Here is a 16,516-nt window from a genome sequence, read left to right on the forward strand (position 1 = left end):
CGCTGTTAGCCTTTTCCATTTCCCTCTTTCCACACAGCAGTGCTGCTGTAGACCTGCTGTGACAGTTCCAGGCCACATCTTTATAGCAAAGAAACCTAAGTTACTTTTATACTCACAGAAAAAGAAAAACAGTAATAATTTACAAAACTTTAAAAGTACACTTAAACTTTAGAGAAAGTAGTGGGATCAGCCGAGCTCTCTCCAATCATTTTAGAGATTAGCCTCTAAGCCTGCTGAATGGTCTGTGGTAATCTTTTACAAGGCATTTCATAAGCAAACAACCCCACAGGCTACACTGCAACTTTACACAGGGCTGCAGATTTGGAGAGAACATTTTGGGACACACAGCTCATTCAATTTTCCCAACAGAGTGTGCAGACTTAGACCCAAAGAGACTCTGATTTAATCCTGGGTTTCTCATCAGCCCTCTGAAACATGACCTACCTCTTTAGCTGCTCCCAAGCCACCTCTCTCTAATTAAAGAGAGCTGGACTGTAAAATGCCACATCCTGTACCCATTTGGCTTGGCAGATTTAATGAGCCATTGTGGCAGAAACAAGGTAATGCCCTCAAGCCACTGAAGACTAATCCATTATTCCTTCCCCACCTCCCCCCCAGTCATTCTACTAGCAAACTCACACCATCAGTTGCACAAATTGCTCTCTCCTTGAAGGGTTTCTGCAGACGATTTTTCTGACAGTTTTACGTCTCTCATAACCCGGGTTAGCTGTGCTGTGGCAGCTGTGGGGCAGTGCTCTCCCCACCCCCCACGATAAATGTCCTTTTCCAAAGCAGATGCAGTTACTAATAGGTCAGCTCTTATCTTCTCAGTGTGGCCTGAAATGAAAGAGCTGTGGGTAGGGCAAAGGCTGAGCATCCTCCTTCCCACACTCTTCTGCATGGGGCTATATGGGCTTGGCTGGGAAAGAATGAAATAGCTCCTCATGATCACATCCCTGTTGTGCAAAGTTTGAGAGACATACCTGGAGATGTTGACACAAACTTTCCTGTTTTCTTCCTCCTCCAGGCTGTGCTCACTAGCAGTACTTTGAGAAACAAAAATGTTGAAAGGAGAACTAAATCTTCTTCTCTGGTGTTCCACTGTTTCTCATTAAATAGAAGGGAAAATGTCACAATGGTTTGTAGGGATGACTCCTAGAAACACTTCACATTTCTTGTACACTTTCCTACTATTTTGGCATTGTGATTTTAAATTACCCTTTAATATCCTCCCTCCATCCACATACTTCCATCCCTCAAGGTATGTCTACTTATCAGAGAAGCAGAATATGATTTTGTATAGGCATACAGTACTCTTGGGGTTTCTCCTACCAAAGCTCTGTATTTTCTAGGCAGAAGTCATTCAATTGAGTAACACCATCCTACAGGACCTCAGCTGAAGTTTTTCTCAGATAAAGGCTGAAAAGCCACTCAGGTCTGGGTCAACAGTCAGTGAAACAATGCAGGATTTCTTTCAGTGCTCTGCTCTGATTTCAGTGTTGCTCAATTCCTTCTGCACCTCATTCAGTTCAGCTCCTCAGATTTTATGAAGGTGTAAAAACACCACATTAGTTGGAAATATAATATGGCATAAGTAATTCCCTCAGCATGCTCTTTGAGGGAGGTGTAGAATAGAAATTGGTCTACTGGCCGCCATAAAATTTTTAAGAAGGAGAAATTAGGTCATAGCCACACTAACACTAAGATGTTTTAAGGTCAAAATTGTTCTGATCTGTTCTCTTCTAAAATAATTGCCTAGCTACAAACACTTCCACAACAGTGACTGTGTTTAGCAGAGCTTAACTTGTGCTCAGATAAGAAGAAAAAGGCTGGGAATTGTTTTTTGTTGGTGTAGAGTTCCATACCTTGCCTATCAGGAGAAAATGCTGGATCATATGGCATAGAAAAGACAACATCTATTAAAAAGATCACATAAAACACTACCAGGACTTCAAGGAAGCCATGACATAATGCTAGTGTTTCTGTTGAATGTGAAGTACATTCCTAATAATCAGATTAATTTGAGGGATGTTTTTCTTAAATAACTGTAAGCATGATAGCCACAGAATCTTTCAGGATGATGTATTTGCTTCAAATGTTACCTCAGTAATGTCAAGCTCTTTACTGAAATGTGGCATCCTCAAAAAAGAGGACTAAAGTGATCCTGCATTTAATGGAATATGAGAGAAGAATTACAGGTGGATGGCCAGTGGGAAAAACACAAGGTAAAAGGCACACTGCCCATCCTAGGAATGCCTTAGAGAGGATGATTTGTGTGAAGCAAGCAGAACTGCCTGCTAGGAACTGGGAACAGAGTGCTTGACTGTGAGCATTTTATCATTACTTCCAGGTTGTTATACCCCTTTTTCTAAGTGGGAAAAACCTGAAGATTCAAACCACTGCCAGAACAGTCTTTTCTACCCACACCAAGCCCAGAGGAGTCATGCCAAGGGCTGGGCTGTGTAAGGTAGCATGCTTGTGGTGCCAGAGAGAGGTACAAGGAACCTCTTCAGCTTCCTTATTCACCCTTTTCTTCCTTATTTCTACTCTTATTTTCCTAGGAGAATGTTTCCAGCCATGAGGGTGAAAATTACAGGCTTGGATCCCCACCAGCAGTATTATATTGCCATGGACATTGTCCCTGTGGATAACAAGAGATACAGGTAAGCTTTTCAGGGGCAGAGGTAGGAACCTTGTACCAGCTTTACTGTCAATGACAGCCTAGGAAAGACACCTCCATTAAACACCATTGCAAAGGTGTGCTGGAGGAGACCCTTTGATTTGCACCAACATAGCTGATTTGACCAGAATCTTTAGACACAGACCCAGAGTTTTAATAGTCTCTTGCACTTCTGGAGTGAAATCTTTCCCTTCTCAAGTAGCAGTTTTTAATTGAGGAGATCCCTGTCATGCATTTCCTGATTGACACGATTGGCAATGACTGTCTGAGGGAACTGATAACTGGAGTTATCAACAGGGGGTCTGCAGCCCCTAAATCTACTTCCTCAAGAAAGGAATGGGCAAGGAGCAGCTTGGAACTAAGCCAGGCCCCTCAGGTCTGGCCTGAGCTGGGTTGGTGAGTGGGTGATTTCTGTTTCACAAGGGCTCACTGTCCAGCACAGCAGCCTCAGTGAATATTGGTCCCTGACCTACAGTATGGAGTCACTGAGAAACTCTCCTCTGCTGAGCTAAAGACAGGAAGAGGAGATTTCTCTGATATTAATGGGCTTCTGATCTTAAAAAATGCTCTGGAAAACTCATGATCCTCTGCATCCCAGAATACTCTCCAGATTGGTGTGATTTATGTATTCTTATTAAAAGACCTCTGAGAGTGAGTCTCTTCTCCAAATAGTCTTGACTGAACCACATTTCAAGGATTCAGAATTGAACCTCTGCTTCCAATGCTAAATACTACATTTTTGCTCCCACACTGTACAGAATTTTTTTCTCAGGAAAAATGCTTTTCCTGGGAAGCAGAAAGATAATGTTTGATACTCAGCTGGATGTTTTTCCTCTTTTTAAGAGCGTGGGTCTAACAACATTGCCATTGAAAATACATTTATTTTCTTACCCTGCTTGGCTTGTGCAGCCAAGAGCAAACTAACAGGAAATGAAAAGACTCTTCTCTTTTTTTTTTCTTTTCTTCTCCCCCAGTTTCTTGTGACAATACAGGAAATTAGTCACTGTTTGTAGGTAAAGACTGGAACATCTTAGCAGAGCTGAGTAGAGACCCAAGGTGGGGCAGCACAGAGCAGAACTCAGAGGTGTCAGTGGAACTGTTTGTGAAATACCTTTGAGGGAAGGAGCTGCAGGGCAGGAGAAAAAAATAAGTTGTCTTGGCAAAGCTGTGGTAGAGAAATTTATGGCATATATAGGATGGCTAGATCAGAAGCGCAAAAATAATTTTTTCCTCTAATCCCAATGTATGTAATACTATATGGAATTTCCTTTTTTGCAACATTTCAAACCAGAAATTCTGGTTTTATCAATTGTTTCACTGGTATCTATTGCATATTGCCCATTCTGGGTGAAGCCACATGTGTTTTCCAAACACTGGTATGAGATACAAAGCAGATTTCCAGAAATTGCAGGGTATTTATTAATATTTTCAGAGAGAACTTTGTTTAACTATATTTTCCAGCCTCTTACTCTGGCTCAGAGAGGGTTAAGGAGTTGAGAAGGCACATGTGGCAGAGTTTTACAGGGAAAATAACTGCAAGGTGGTTTTAATAAGGAATCAAGTCTGAACAAGTGGCTCAGGGGTAATCTGGCTTTCATTTAGAAGGTAGGAGGTTGCAATAAAGTACATTCTCCCCCTGACTGCAAATGAGAACTTGGGGTGCATGAGGGTGGCAGGGGAGGGGGAGCCCTGGCTATGTTCCTGCAGTGAGTGAGTGAAAATCTCCCTTAGCCACCTACCCTTCCTCTTTCAGGTATGTGTACCACAGCTCCAAGTGGATGGTGGCTGGCAATGCTGACTCCCCAGTGCCCCCGAGGGTTTACATCCACCCTGACTCCCTGGCTTCTGGAGACACCTGGATGAGGCAGGTGGTCAGTTTTGACAAGCTCAAGCTGACCAACAACGAGCTTGATGATCAAGGCCATGTAAGTTAGAAGTTAATCCTGGTGCCTGCTGTCCTAGCCTTGCTCCTCTCAGACTTGAAAGGGTGCTGCTGCTGCTTTGATGCTCCTGTGTCCTGTTGGGCACACGTGTCTGTGGTTGCTTCCAGATTTATGGAGGTTTTTTTGCTATTTCAGTGCTTTTCTACAAAATGTTGCCTGACCTTATAAAGCACCTTTCTCTTTGCTCACAGCACAAACTTTATCTCATGCTTGTAAGAAAAGGATAATTTTCTCCATATTAACTCTTACTCAATCCCTGCTTTCTTCTACGTCTGGATGTTGCGCAAAATATTTTTCTGGGGAAAAAATTCCTTTTCCTTTTGTTTTCTCTTCAGATTATCTTACATTCAATGCATAAGTATCAGCCTCGTGTTCATGTCATCCGCAAGGATTTCAGCAGTGATCTTTCTCCTACAAAGCCAGTTCCTTCAGGAGATGGGGTGAAAACCTTCAACTTCCCTGAGACTGTTTTCACCACAGTGACAGCCTACCAAAATCAACAGGTAAATCCTTCATGCTCCTTTTATGTCGTGCCTTCACAAAAATATCAGTGTGCTCTTTGTGACTGAGATGAAATTCTCTGAGAAGCATAGAGAAGTTACACTTTTCAAAAAAAAAAAAAAAAAAAAAAAAGAAAAGAAGAAAATGAAAAGAAAATGCTTGCTCTGGGGTATTGTGTACACATGAAGTATTTAGCCAGGAAACCACCTTGAAGACAACATGGTTGTAGCTTTTACTGTAAAATAAGTAACTAAGATCAACTGTAAAGAGGTATGTTGTGTTCAAATTTCCTTGCTACCTCATGGTACAAAACTAGAGTATCTTGTCCTCACTATAATTTTAAGGCAGTACAGCTGTAATTCCAGATCAATTCTGTCAGAGACAAAGCAGTTGGGTTTTTTATAGCAGTGAAGGAAAAAAGTTTTGAAGAAGCTCAATCTCATCAGTTTGCTGACAAAATAAGCCTTTGAATGCACGCATTGCATATAAACTGAAATTCTCATGCATGCATGTCCTGAGGGATAGGGGTCAGGTAAGGGGTCAAGTAATGCACCTGAAAATTAGGAAAGTAAGCTTCCAGTTCTGCAAGGAGATGGGCAATGGGATCTTTTGGGAGCCTGCCCTTAGGAACCAGGCATGGAACAGAGCTGGCAGATCTTCCATCCAGGCCACCAGCCAGCAACCCCCAGAAGCCAGAAATCAAAGAAGTCAAGAGAGCAGCATGGCTGAGCAGGGACCTGCTGGGCAAACCAGATGGAAAGAAACAAATGCACAGGCAGTGGAAACAGAGACAGGTACCCTGTGTAGGGATTGGGTGAGGAAGGCTACGGCAAAGCTGGAGCTAGACCTGGTAAGAGATGCAAATCATAACAAAAAGGGGTTCTACAGGTAAGTTAGCCAGGAAAGGAAGGTTCGAGAAGGTGTACCTCTCCCTGATAACCAATGCTGGAAAACTGGTAACAACTGATGAGAAAGCTGAGGTACTTAACACCTTTTTTGCCTTACTCTTCAAATGAATGAGTCCTCGCTTCTCACTCATCTTGAGAGGATGGACAGCAGGACAGAGACTGGGTAAGCAAAATGCTTCCCACTGTAAGTAAGGATCAGAAGAGAAGACTTTGGGGTGATATAATTTCAGCCTTCCAGTACCAGAAGGGAGCCTACAAGAAAGACGGAGAGACGTTTTACAATGGCATGTAGTGACAGGATAAGAGGAATGGTTTCAAAGTGGAAGAAAGTAGATTTAGAGTAGATATTGCAAAGGAATTCTTTACTGTGAGGATGGTGAGGCCCTGGCACAGGTTGCCCAGAGAAGCTGTGGGTGCCCCATCCCTGGAAGTGTTCAAGGCCAGGTTGGATGGGACTTTGAGAAACCTGGTCTAGTGGAAGGTGCCCCTGCCCATGGAAGGTGGGTTGAAGAAGATGATCTTTATGGTCCCTTCCAACCCAAACCATTCTGTGATTTTATGATAATTTGTGTCTGATTCAGGTCTTATATAGTTTCCATGCTTGAGACTTAGTACTGACTTTAGATACCATAAAGAAAAGATGTTGCTGTAGCAAGATCCTTTCTCTAGGGACCTTGACTTTGTTAGTGATCCACACTTAAACTAGACATCAGTTTTCTGGGACTGAAGGACAGATCCATATTAAATCAGCTTAAGGCAGACTGCAATATTTAACCAATTTTTAACAGTTGTGAATTCTAACAATTTAGTGAAATGCTACAGAGTTTTTTATTTTGCAATGTATAAGAGAGCACAGCTGTAGACAGTGCTCCTGTGACTGCTTCTTTTTCTTCTCATGACTCCCAGCTTTTTTTCTCAGTCTGGTTCCCTTGAGCTGACTTAAATCAGATCCCAAAATGCATCAAAAACTTTGCAACATGCTGGTGGGTTTGATATCATTGCAGTATGGGAAACTTCCTGCCTCCCTTGTCCAAATGCAGATACTCCACAAAATTGACAGTAGCTCAGACAAGGAAGGAGGATAGGGAAAGGAGAAGAAATGACAGGAAATAAGCCTATCATTCTTCCTTAATGACCAGACTTATAAGACATAATTACTCAGGGAGAGAGATGCTAAGGGAGGGATCCCTGTCAGGGATTGGCACCACAAGCTGCCTCACCATAAAGCAACACTGACATTTCTGTCTCTCTGAATTCCGAATATCTGGGGATTTTGTTCAAAAAGATTTGGGGGACACAATCACATTTTTGTAATACCAGCAAGGAAATTCTGGTGGGCTGGAGAAACATTTTCATTTAAACCAAATCTAAATCCCCTGAATCTGCCTCCATGCCCTCCAGTGGCTGCCGAGCTTTGCCTTACTGAGGGAAGCGTCTCTGGAAACAATTGTAAAATGTTAGCAAATCCACCACAGGGATTCCCTCTGCTGTAATTCCATCCTCCACAGAACATATCTGTCTCTGTACACACAAGTCCCAGGACAGCTGCAAAGTCAGGCTAGCGGAAATTAAGTTCACAAATTAAGCTTCTGCAAAAATAGGAGCTGCATTCCAGATCTGAGGTTAATATACAGAGTAAGGGCTTGGTTCTGACAGAAGCAAAACACCTGCAAATCCCCTTCAGATCAGACTGTATTAAACTAGTCCCTTTCGAGCAGTTTCAGCAAAACCACCTCAAATTTGGTAGGTTCTGGAGATCTCACTCTTCTTTCATTCCAAATACAGAATGTCTAGGACAAGCTGAGGCTGGCAGAGGGAAGCTCTTTTGCTACCCCAGATTGTGGAATAGCCCACAGGGAGTACAATACCACAGGCTTCAAGGTCAAAATCCCAGTCTTGTGGTCCATATTTACCAACATGGAATTCATGCTTAAAAAAAGGCAGGAAGGAAGATTCCCCCAAAGAACTCAGTCTGGCTATTACCTCCTTTATTTAGAGGAGGAAAAAAAAAATTCCAGACCAGAAAATTCTTGAGGGCTGCCTAGATGCTGACCAGAACAACAGCAACTTGTATGTGTGACTGGGTGGCCACCTGACATCTTTGGGGGCTGTAGCCTGTGCTTTTCTCTTCAGCATTGTTTGAAGGTCCATGAGTTGCATCCAGCTGCTGGATATCTGGAGTGTTGAGGCTGAGATGACTCAGATAGCAGCCAAACTTGAGCAGTGTGCCTGCTTCCCAAATCACGTGGCCAATGATAAATAACAGCTCCTGGGGTTTTGTACCTTCTGTTCTTCTGCTCCGGGAACAACTTCTCAGCCCCAGCACTGTGCCAGGTTTCCTAATGCTACCATGATTTCTGTCTCTGGTGACATGTTTTGATAAGCAGACTATCTGTTCATGGATAATGGAAGGGCAAATTTGACAGAGGTGTGGGGAAATAAGTGTGAAAGATCATTGTAGAGGTGGCTTGGGCAAGAATGGTAATCATCCACAATTTTCATTTGTTGAAAGAAAAAAAAAATTGAAGATATCAACTAATTCTCTTTTTCTTCCTTTTAGATCACCAGATTAAAAATTGACAGAAACCCCTTTGCCAAAGGTTTCAGAGATTCTGGGAGAAACAGGTAACAGAAGCTTGTTTGTGTTTCCTCACCGATTTCTTCCCTCCTTTCCCTGATGGGTGCACAGGGCATATGCCTATGGTTGAGAAAGGCAATTTTAATTTTTTTCATTAAAATGAAGTACAGAGATAGAAAAATGGCAGATAGCAGACTGCATAACAGACAAAGAGGTCACAGCCCAACACTGTGCAAATAATTATTCTTTATTACATGTGGGGTTGGCTGAAGGACATGTTTAAGTTTTAATTTTCACAGGAAATGCCAAAACTTGGAGAGCAAATGCTTTCTTTATGTTAGAAGAAAAAAATTAGTTTCTCATAGGTGTGCAGGATAAAAGTGCAAAAATGTTCTAGTTTCAAATAATTTCAATTTTTATCCAGCAGTGTCCAATGGTTTCACTTTGACTGCATTGCTTAATTTTGTCATGATTTTTATTAAAAAATTAAGTAGAACACCTTAAATACTATTTAGAAGAAATTATATTTTAACAGCACAGTAGTTAAAATGGAGCTTTAATCAATCCCCCCATTGTATTAGTAAAAGACATTACAGAGTTATCAAAAAAGAGTAAGAAAATAAAAATTCCAACTTTTTCTGCCATTCATGAATTCTGCAGCACAATGTGCAGCAGATCTAAATATTTCAAATCTAAATGATGTAGATATCCTTTAAATCAGTGTAACAAAGGCTTTAAAACTTAATTATACAATTAGATATATATGACTACATTACAAGAAACTTAGGGTTGCAAAGCAAAGCTCTGAGTGTGCAGACCAGAGTAAAAGTTGTGTGCATAGCCCTCATTTGCTGTCCCCATGGGCGCTGTAACTCAGTTTTACTTGCATGCTCCTGTTGTGTGTGTTTACCAGGACTGCTGTCTCCTTCATAAGGAGGTTTGGTGAGGTCAGTGTTCATGAATGGGCAGCTGCCCTGTGTTTTCCACCACTCACTTTTAGTGCTACACTCTCCATCGTCCCAAAGAAGACATTTAACTGACCTAGAGGAGCTCAGCTCCTCTGCTCTCATCTTACTGAATTTATGCATGAAGTTGTTGCCACTCTCATTTAATCCCTGCTGTGATCACCAGCTCTCCTTGAGCCATATGTGGCCTTTATTCTGCTTTCCTCTCCTGTGTGGGGAAAGCAAAGTGTGTCCTGGGTACGAGATCTTCCCCATGTGCACAGATACAGCTGCACCCGGGCTGGGTTTGGGAGAGGGATTGATGCAGTTCCAGGTACATGGTGGGCTGCATTAATGTGGAAGGCATTAATAAGGTCCTAGCTCAGTGAATTTGGACAGTTTCCTGAAAAGGTTGGGAATTGCTGATCTCTGTAGCTCATTGATTTAAGAAAGGGCAGGAAATTGCTACACGGCTGCAGCTGTGGGGAGAGCTCAGTAAGGCTCTCTGCTGATGTAAAGAGGAATTAAAATCTTTAAGGTATTACACATCAAAGGGAGCAGCCTGAGGCTTTAGGAAGAAAAAAACAGGCAAAGGTATTTGCAAGCATATATAGCAGTCAGGCGCCTGCCTCACAAGCAGGGGTCTGGCTGCAGTTGCACTGCTGTTGTCAGCTAGGGGAGGACACAAATGCTCAGCTGCCTCCTTCCCAGAGGACACATACACAGATATTCCCATAGGAGGGAGGAAAGCATTGAAGGCCAAGCTGTGTGTGGAAAGGACTTTCCATATGGGACTTTCCTTAACTGAGCTGGATGGCTTTCCTCTCGCTTGTGAATCTATAATCTCATTAGGATCACTGGTCAAAAAACAATTGTGATACTCTACAACTTCCCACGTCCTTCCCACAGCTTCAGTCAACTGCAGTGCTGCAGACTGTGGCTGGAGAAGGTCCTGCTGAAAATGAAAATTTCTCCTTTGCAAAAGAAATAGGGTAATTTGAAGAAAGGCCATTTGTGAATCAGGCAAGTGAGCAGTACAAGTGAGTAGTAGGTTTTATGTATAAGGACTTAAAAGCAAAAATAAAGGCATGGCAGCAGCAAGAAACACAGAATTCTGAGGCACCTCCAGGACATCCTATTCCAGAAACATTGGATACTGTGTCAGAGCCATGGTTAGAATTTGCCAGCAAATGATGGAGGAGAAAACTCCCAGGGAAAAAGCAGTGCATGGTGGAAGAAAAGGAACGCTTAAGCCACTCCTTTCCTAGGACATTTCCTTTCTGCTTTATGTTGAGACTCTTCCATAAAATGGAGATGGATATTTTTCCTCCACTTATTTATTGTTACTGTTTCACTGTTGTCTCCTGCTGCAGAAATTGTGGAGGTGACTGTTGTTTTTAAAACTAGCTTCCATTTTGGATCTTTCACTTCCATCAACTTGCAGCCTGCCCCTTTATTTCCTCATTACTGTGATCTCCCTTCATCAGAGCAAGATGCTGCTCTGGGGGTACCCCATCATGATGTGACTGACTGTATCCATATGGGGGAGCAATCTTTTCCCAGACTTTCAGCTGGGAGAAGGAGCACTAAGGTGTTTCAGAGGGAAGGATGGAAACAGCTCAGCCGCTTGCTAGTGTCAAGCAGTCTTTGAGCACTCAAACCACATTAAATAATGGGGTTCAGGAATCTAACCATGAGCCTTGTTGGATGGCAGAGGTAGCCTGTGTTTGAAGGTCAGTCTTATTAGAGATTCTCTGTACCTGATTTTTGGGTGTTCTTCACTTTTTGCAAAAGCACATAAAGTATCTGTAGAAATGCAACAAGAGAATTTCCTGATGTTGGAGGAGAAGTTTCCTGGTGGTGAAAGGATACCCACATAATGTATGAATAAGGCAGGTTATTACTTGGTTGCTTTCCTGAACTTCAAGAGATTGAGAAACCAGTTTTTGACATATGGAGCTCAGCTAGCCAAATGTTTGGGTAGTGAGGGTGCAGGTTTAATGCCACAGAGGTTATTTTTAGAGACTGGGTAAAGTTCATCTGACAGTGGGATGCTTGCAGCAGCTCCTTATCCAGGAGGAAGCCAGAAGGGAAAACAGTCAGGAAACTCAACAGGGTGATGGAAGAAAAAACCCCTAGGCTGAAGGAAAAACCAGCACTTTGATTTCAGATGTGGGCAGCTGAGGTGAATAAAAGTTGTTTGTTTGGAAATACTCTTTGAGCTTTGTCTAGGATAAGAGAGCCAGGAGGACACTTGGAGCCAACAGCTTGGCTTCCCCAGCAAACAATGAAATGATGGCCTGAATCCTATGTGCAGTGGGAACGGCAAGATCAGCCATATGGGATGGATTATGGAGGTGCACAGATAGCTCGTTTCATTTTTCAGACAATGGAACTGTTTCATTTATTGCCTATTATTAAAATTTTATAGCACTAAAAATAAAAGAATGAATGAAAAAGAGAGAGCAAATTTTGGATACCTTTTAAAGGACTGACCTTATTAAAAAAATACTGGCAGTGAGACCTCTTCTGATACTTTTTTTTTTTTTACTTCCTTCATAAAGATGGTGTGAGAGGGAAGGGTTTATGGCCTGATAGATATTTTGAAGTTAATTTTTCAGTGCAGTTCCTTGGAAGAGAAAGTAGATGCCACATGGATAATGTTCAGCACACTTGGTATCAGCAACCCTCAGCAAAGGCCCTCCAAATTTCCTGACATTTCAGAAACGCTGAAAACAATTATTTTTTTGTCAACATTTATTATTGTCCCAAAATGTCTCCTCATTGGCCAGATGGGGATCCTTTTCCTTGTTAAGGGGTGGAACACACACACAGAATGGCAGTCCAGTATTTCTGCTGACTAGGGGAGCACACCAATGTCATAAACTGCTATGGGAGAGACAGTTATTAGAGTTGACAGGGATTAAATTTCTTGATTCCCACCTCAACATTTTCTTTCAAAAGTAGGAATACATCACAGACAGAAGAAAGGCTGGGGCTAGGGCTTTAAAATCAGTACACAAAGGTGGTGTGCCTTCTCACCAAGAGCTGTTTTTAGCATGAATGCATGTTTTTTCCTCTGCAAGACTCCATTCATAGTGTGGTAGGTGCCCAGCAGGTTAACACATGAAGTTGCTGTCTCATGGGTCTTGCCTGACACCTGGAAAGATGTGAAAAAAAACCCCAGAAACCAATGATAAAAAAAAAAAAAGAAACCCACAAACTAATGGGGGAAAAAAAAGTTTGGTCTAGTTATATAGAGGCTTACATTTGTGCATAGGAGAAGTGAACATAAGTTTGGGCTCTGTCACCCACATGCTCAGAGAGGAGGTTTTATACACATGTCCAACATATGCAAACTTGTGGGGAGAAAAAGGACTCCCATTTGGAGCAGGAAGAGCCAGCTGTGGAGTTTGACATCCATCCTTCAGGTACCTGTGACACCACGCTGCTCCCGGCTTTGAAGGGCAAGGCCACACTGTTGCTGCCAGCTGCTGCCACAGCATGGAAAGGGAAGGGTGACAGGAGCTGTGCTCACAGCAAGGGGGCTGTTTTAGGACTGCTCTCCTGGAGCAGGAGGAGGTAGGTCCCTGTTGGTGTTGGCATCTTTCCTTCCTCTGACATACAGGGCAGGAATAGAGCAGCTTTACAAGCTGCTCTGACACTCTTAGTGCTGCCATTTACCCCCTATCAGCTCACAGACACAGTCAAGTCCAATGTTTGAAAGCAATATATTATTCCAAATTTACTGTTTTATTCCTTCTTTTTATTATGGCCTGGATATTCTCTTTTTTCCTTTTCTTTTAGAAGTAGAAATTCTATGGTGCCTTTGAGAATTGTGTTGATACAGGGTAAAGTGTTAGATGAAGAGCTAGAAACTTTGAATCATGAGTCAAATGCTGAGCTGATAATGGTGCAGGCTGCAGGGAGAGGCAGGGGTAATAGCTTTAATCTGCTTTTAGTGCCTCCATGAGCCACCTCCACTGGAAGGGAGTTGTGAGATCAGAGCTAGAAGCCCAGTGCTGGTGCAGAGTGGGGTTGGGTACCTGGGGATCTAATGACTGAGCCAGCCAGTGTGTCCACTGCTCTCAGTAAGCTGGCCTCCCTGCTTCCCCCACGATCCTGTGGCAGACACAGAGCAGCTGGAGTAGCACAGCTGGAACTTTCAGTCTGCATTTCTGATGCATTATGTGGTTCTAATCATCAAGGCAGGTCCTTTCAACAACAGGTCTGGGTGCATTGCAACTTGCTCAGGGCATGTTATGCCCCCTGGATATACAGCACCAGAAAGTTTTCCCTAGGTGTTTGGACTGGGGCTGCAAAAAAAGGTACCATTCTCTTCCTGGCTGTGCGTGTTGAGAAGCAGATGGAGTCTGAACATGTGTGACTTTCACACACAGGGAGCAGAGGAAATCCTGGGGGTTGTACCGGTAGTCAAAGGGCAGCTTTTGCACACAGAGCCCAGCTTAGCTGATGGGTTCAAATTCTGCCCTGCCTTGTTGCCTCTGAGCTCCATGAGCTGGCAGAGGCCACTGTATTAACCAAATAGTTTTGTTGTAATGTGCTCAGCACTAGTGTGAGACTGCTATGCAGAGATGTCTTCTGTTTCTACTTCTAACAGCTTAGCAGCTAATAAACACCATGCAACAACCTCTCTTCTAAACCTCCTCTTAAAATACAGAGTTTGGTTTGCCAACTCAAATGTATTTAAAGCATCCAAGCTTCCGGGGAGACTCTGGAAAGTTAACTGAGTGAGTGGAGGCATGTGCAGAAAGAAATTTTCAGAAGGAAAAGGCAGCTCCAGTGTCAGCTCAACATCTGATGAGCGGCTCTGGGGATGTTGTGCCTTTTGCATTGAAAGGGGATACGTTCTCTCATTTGATGAATAATCTCTCCTGGTATTCAGTCAGTGTAAGGGCTGTAACCTACTGTGGGAAAACAGGCTGGGGAAGGTGAGGAATGGGGAACAGACTAGTGTGCAGCTTCCACTGAGGAGAACTTTTCCTGGGAAGAAACTCCCGTGGGTTTGATAACACACCTATGTTCTCACTGAGCCTGTGGCACTAAGAGACTGCCAGCAGAGCTAGGAGTTTCTGGTGACAAGAGGAACAAATCTGAGACCTCCCTTCAAGAAGAAAAACTCTCCATTTTTGGCTTTTTCTCTTTGATAAGTCTTTGATAAGTCTTTGTGGTGAGTCAGGGACCCAAAGCAGAAATATAACTGAACTTTGAGAAAGAGCATCTTACGCATCTCTACTCGAAGCTCAAAACCAAGAAGATTCCCTTTTTGATGGCTTCTCATAGCACTTTGGAACAGTGTCCAGAACAGTGAAGTGGCAGGGAAAGGCAATTCACAAAATATCTCTGATTACATCATCTGAATCCCAGGCCTTCTTTATTTGCATGACAACTTACATCCAAAATTGTGCAGGGCCACTCAATGATAAATTGAGTATGCCTTAAGGAGCTGACAGTTGTGTGTCCCCTGGAAAGCAGACAGAAGGCTTGAGATTCTTGCTAGGAAGGAAAAAGGCATTTAGAGACTGTTAGGAACGTTTGAAATCCTGGGCTGGGGAAATTTCATTTTACTCTTGTGGTCAGCACCTGTGCAGGAAGACGCACTTGAGGAATTCACAGATGCCAAGGTGACCTTTCAGTGGCTGCTGGCAGCTGGCCAAGCAAGGTCAGGCCTTCATTCCTCAGTGCCTTTGTCCCCAGCTGATTGATGTTCTTATTCACTCCTTTTCTTTCCTTTGCACAGGACGGGGCTGGAGGCCATCATGGAGACCTACGCCTTTTGGAGGCCCCCCGTGCGCACTCTCACCTTTGAAGATTTCACTACCATGCAGAAACAGCAAGGTGAGTGAGCAAAGAGATGGCAGGAAAGAGATTGCTCTTTCTCCTGTAGAAAGAGCAGGAGAAGAGGGCATAAAAGCAGCAATGCACTTTGCTGTGTGTCCAGCGACTGGAATGGGGATGTCACACACATTGTTGAGCTCTTGGCTGAAGTGAGAGGACGCAGAGCAGAGAGGGGAATGGAAACAGTGGACAGGCTGTGCCTTATGAGGTGTGATGGAATCTCCTGGGTTCCCTGGTCTCCCTGAGCTAGAGTCCTAAGAGCTAGAAGGAGGAGCAGGAAGGATTGTAGGGTTGGGCAAACCAGCCCAAGTACACAGTATGAGTTAAATGTGAAGAGAGCAGAGAAAGACTGAGGAAATCATGTCAGACACGTTGTTCTCCATTTACAGTTTACATTTGCCATTTGTATGCAAACACAAGGGGAAGGGGGCTGGGGGGATTTGCCTTCTGGAAGTTTTAGGAGACCAAGAATATGTCTCCCTTTGGGGTCATGCTGCCTTGATTTCAAAACACAGTGGCCTTGCTGGAGACACTTTCTGCTAGTAAGAATCTGGGAGGAATTATTGGATAGGCCAAGTGTTCATGCTGAGTCTTTTCATAGCTTCTGCCCTTTACATATATCATTAGTTTAAGTAGGGCTTTCATCTCTAGTTTCAGGCCATGTTGCTATTTTGCTTTTTTCAGAGGTAGGTCTTTCCCATTCACTTTAGTGCAGCTATATCTAGTTAAAAACAGTGATCATTGAGAAAGAGTTACCAAGGCAGCAGCCCGATACTTTTTTTAAATTCCAATGTACATGCAAGAAAATAAACAATTCAAAAGTTGTTCAAATGTGACACCAGCAAAGGTAAGCAATCAACGCCAAATGCCTGTCCTGTGTAGCAGATTCTCCAGCCTCTCACATTCAAGCTTGACATCACCCCCAAAACCTCCCTCTAGATCTTGCATCCACCTAGGGATGGTGTGTTCTCCTCGAGATGCAGGAAGCAGCGGTGGCTGTTGGGGTTGCCCATCACTGAGGCAGAATCAGAAGAGTGTTCAGCTGAGGAATCTCTTCTTGCTTGTTGACTGTCCCCCATGCCAGTTCCACATGCAACACCCCA

The 16,516-nt window shown here is 43.2% G+C and overlaps 1 protein-coding gene across 1 annotated transcript in view; it reads left to right on the forward strand.

Annotated features, from left to right (window-relative positions):
- The window catches only part of TBX15 (T-box transcription factor 15), a 90,707-nt gene that overhangs the window by 59,195 nt on the left and 14,996 nt on the right, over nt 1–16,516 (forward strand). The window contains exons 3-7 of the mRNA XM_041410916.1: nt 2,562–2,663; nt 4,434–4,605; nt 4,959–5,126; nt 8,593–8,657; nt 15,316–15,413. Of these exons, the coding sequence (XP_041266850.1) occupies nt 2,562–2,663; nt 4,434–4,605; nt 4,959–5,126; nt 8,593–8,657; nt 15,316–15,413 (605 nt within the window). The remainder of the gene's footprint in view (nt 1–2,561; nt 2,664–4,433; nt 4,606–4,958; nt 5,127–8,592; nt 8,658–15,315; nt 15,414–16,516) is intronic.

The sequence above is a fragment of the Onychostruthus taczanowskii genome, unplaced genomic scaffold, assembly GCF_017590055.1.
Source record: "Onychostruthus taczanowskii isolate IOZ18803 unplaced genomic scaffold, ASM1759005v1 scaffold34, whole genome shotgun sequence".
NCBI classification, from domain to species: Eukaryota; Metazoa; Chordata; class Aves; order Passeriformes; family Passeridae; genus Onychostruthus; species Onychostruthus taczanowskii.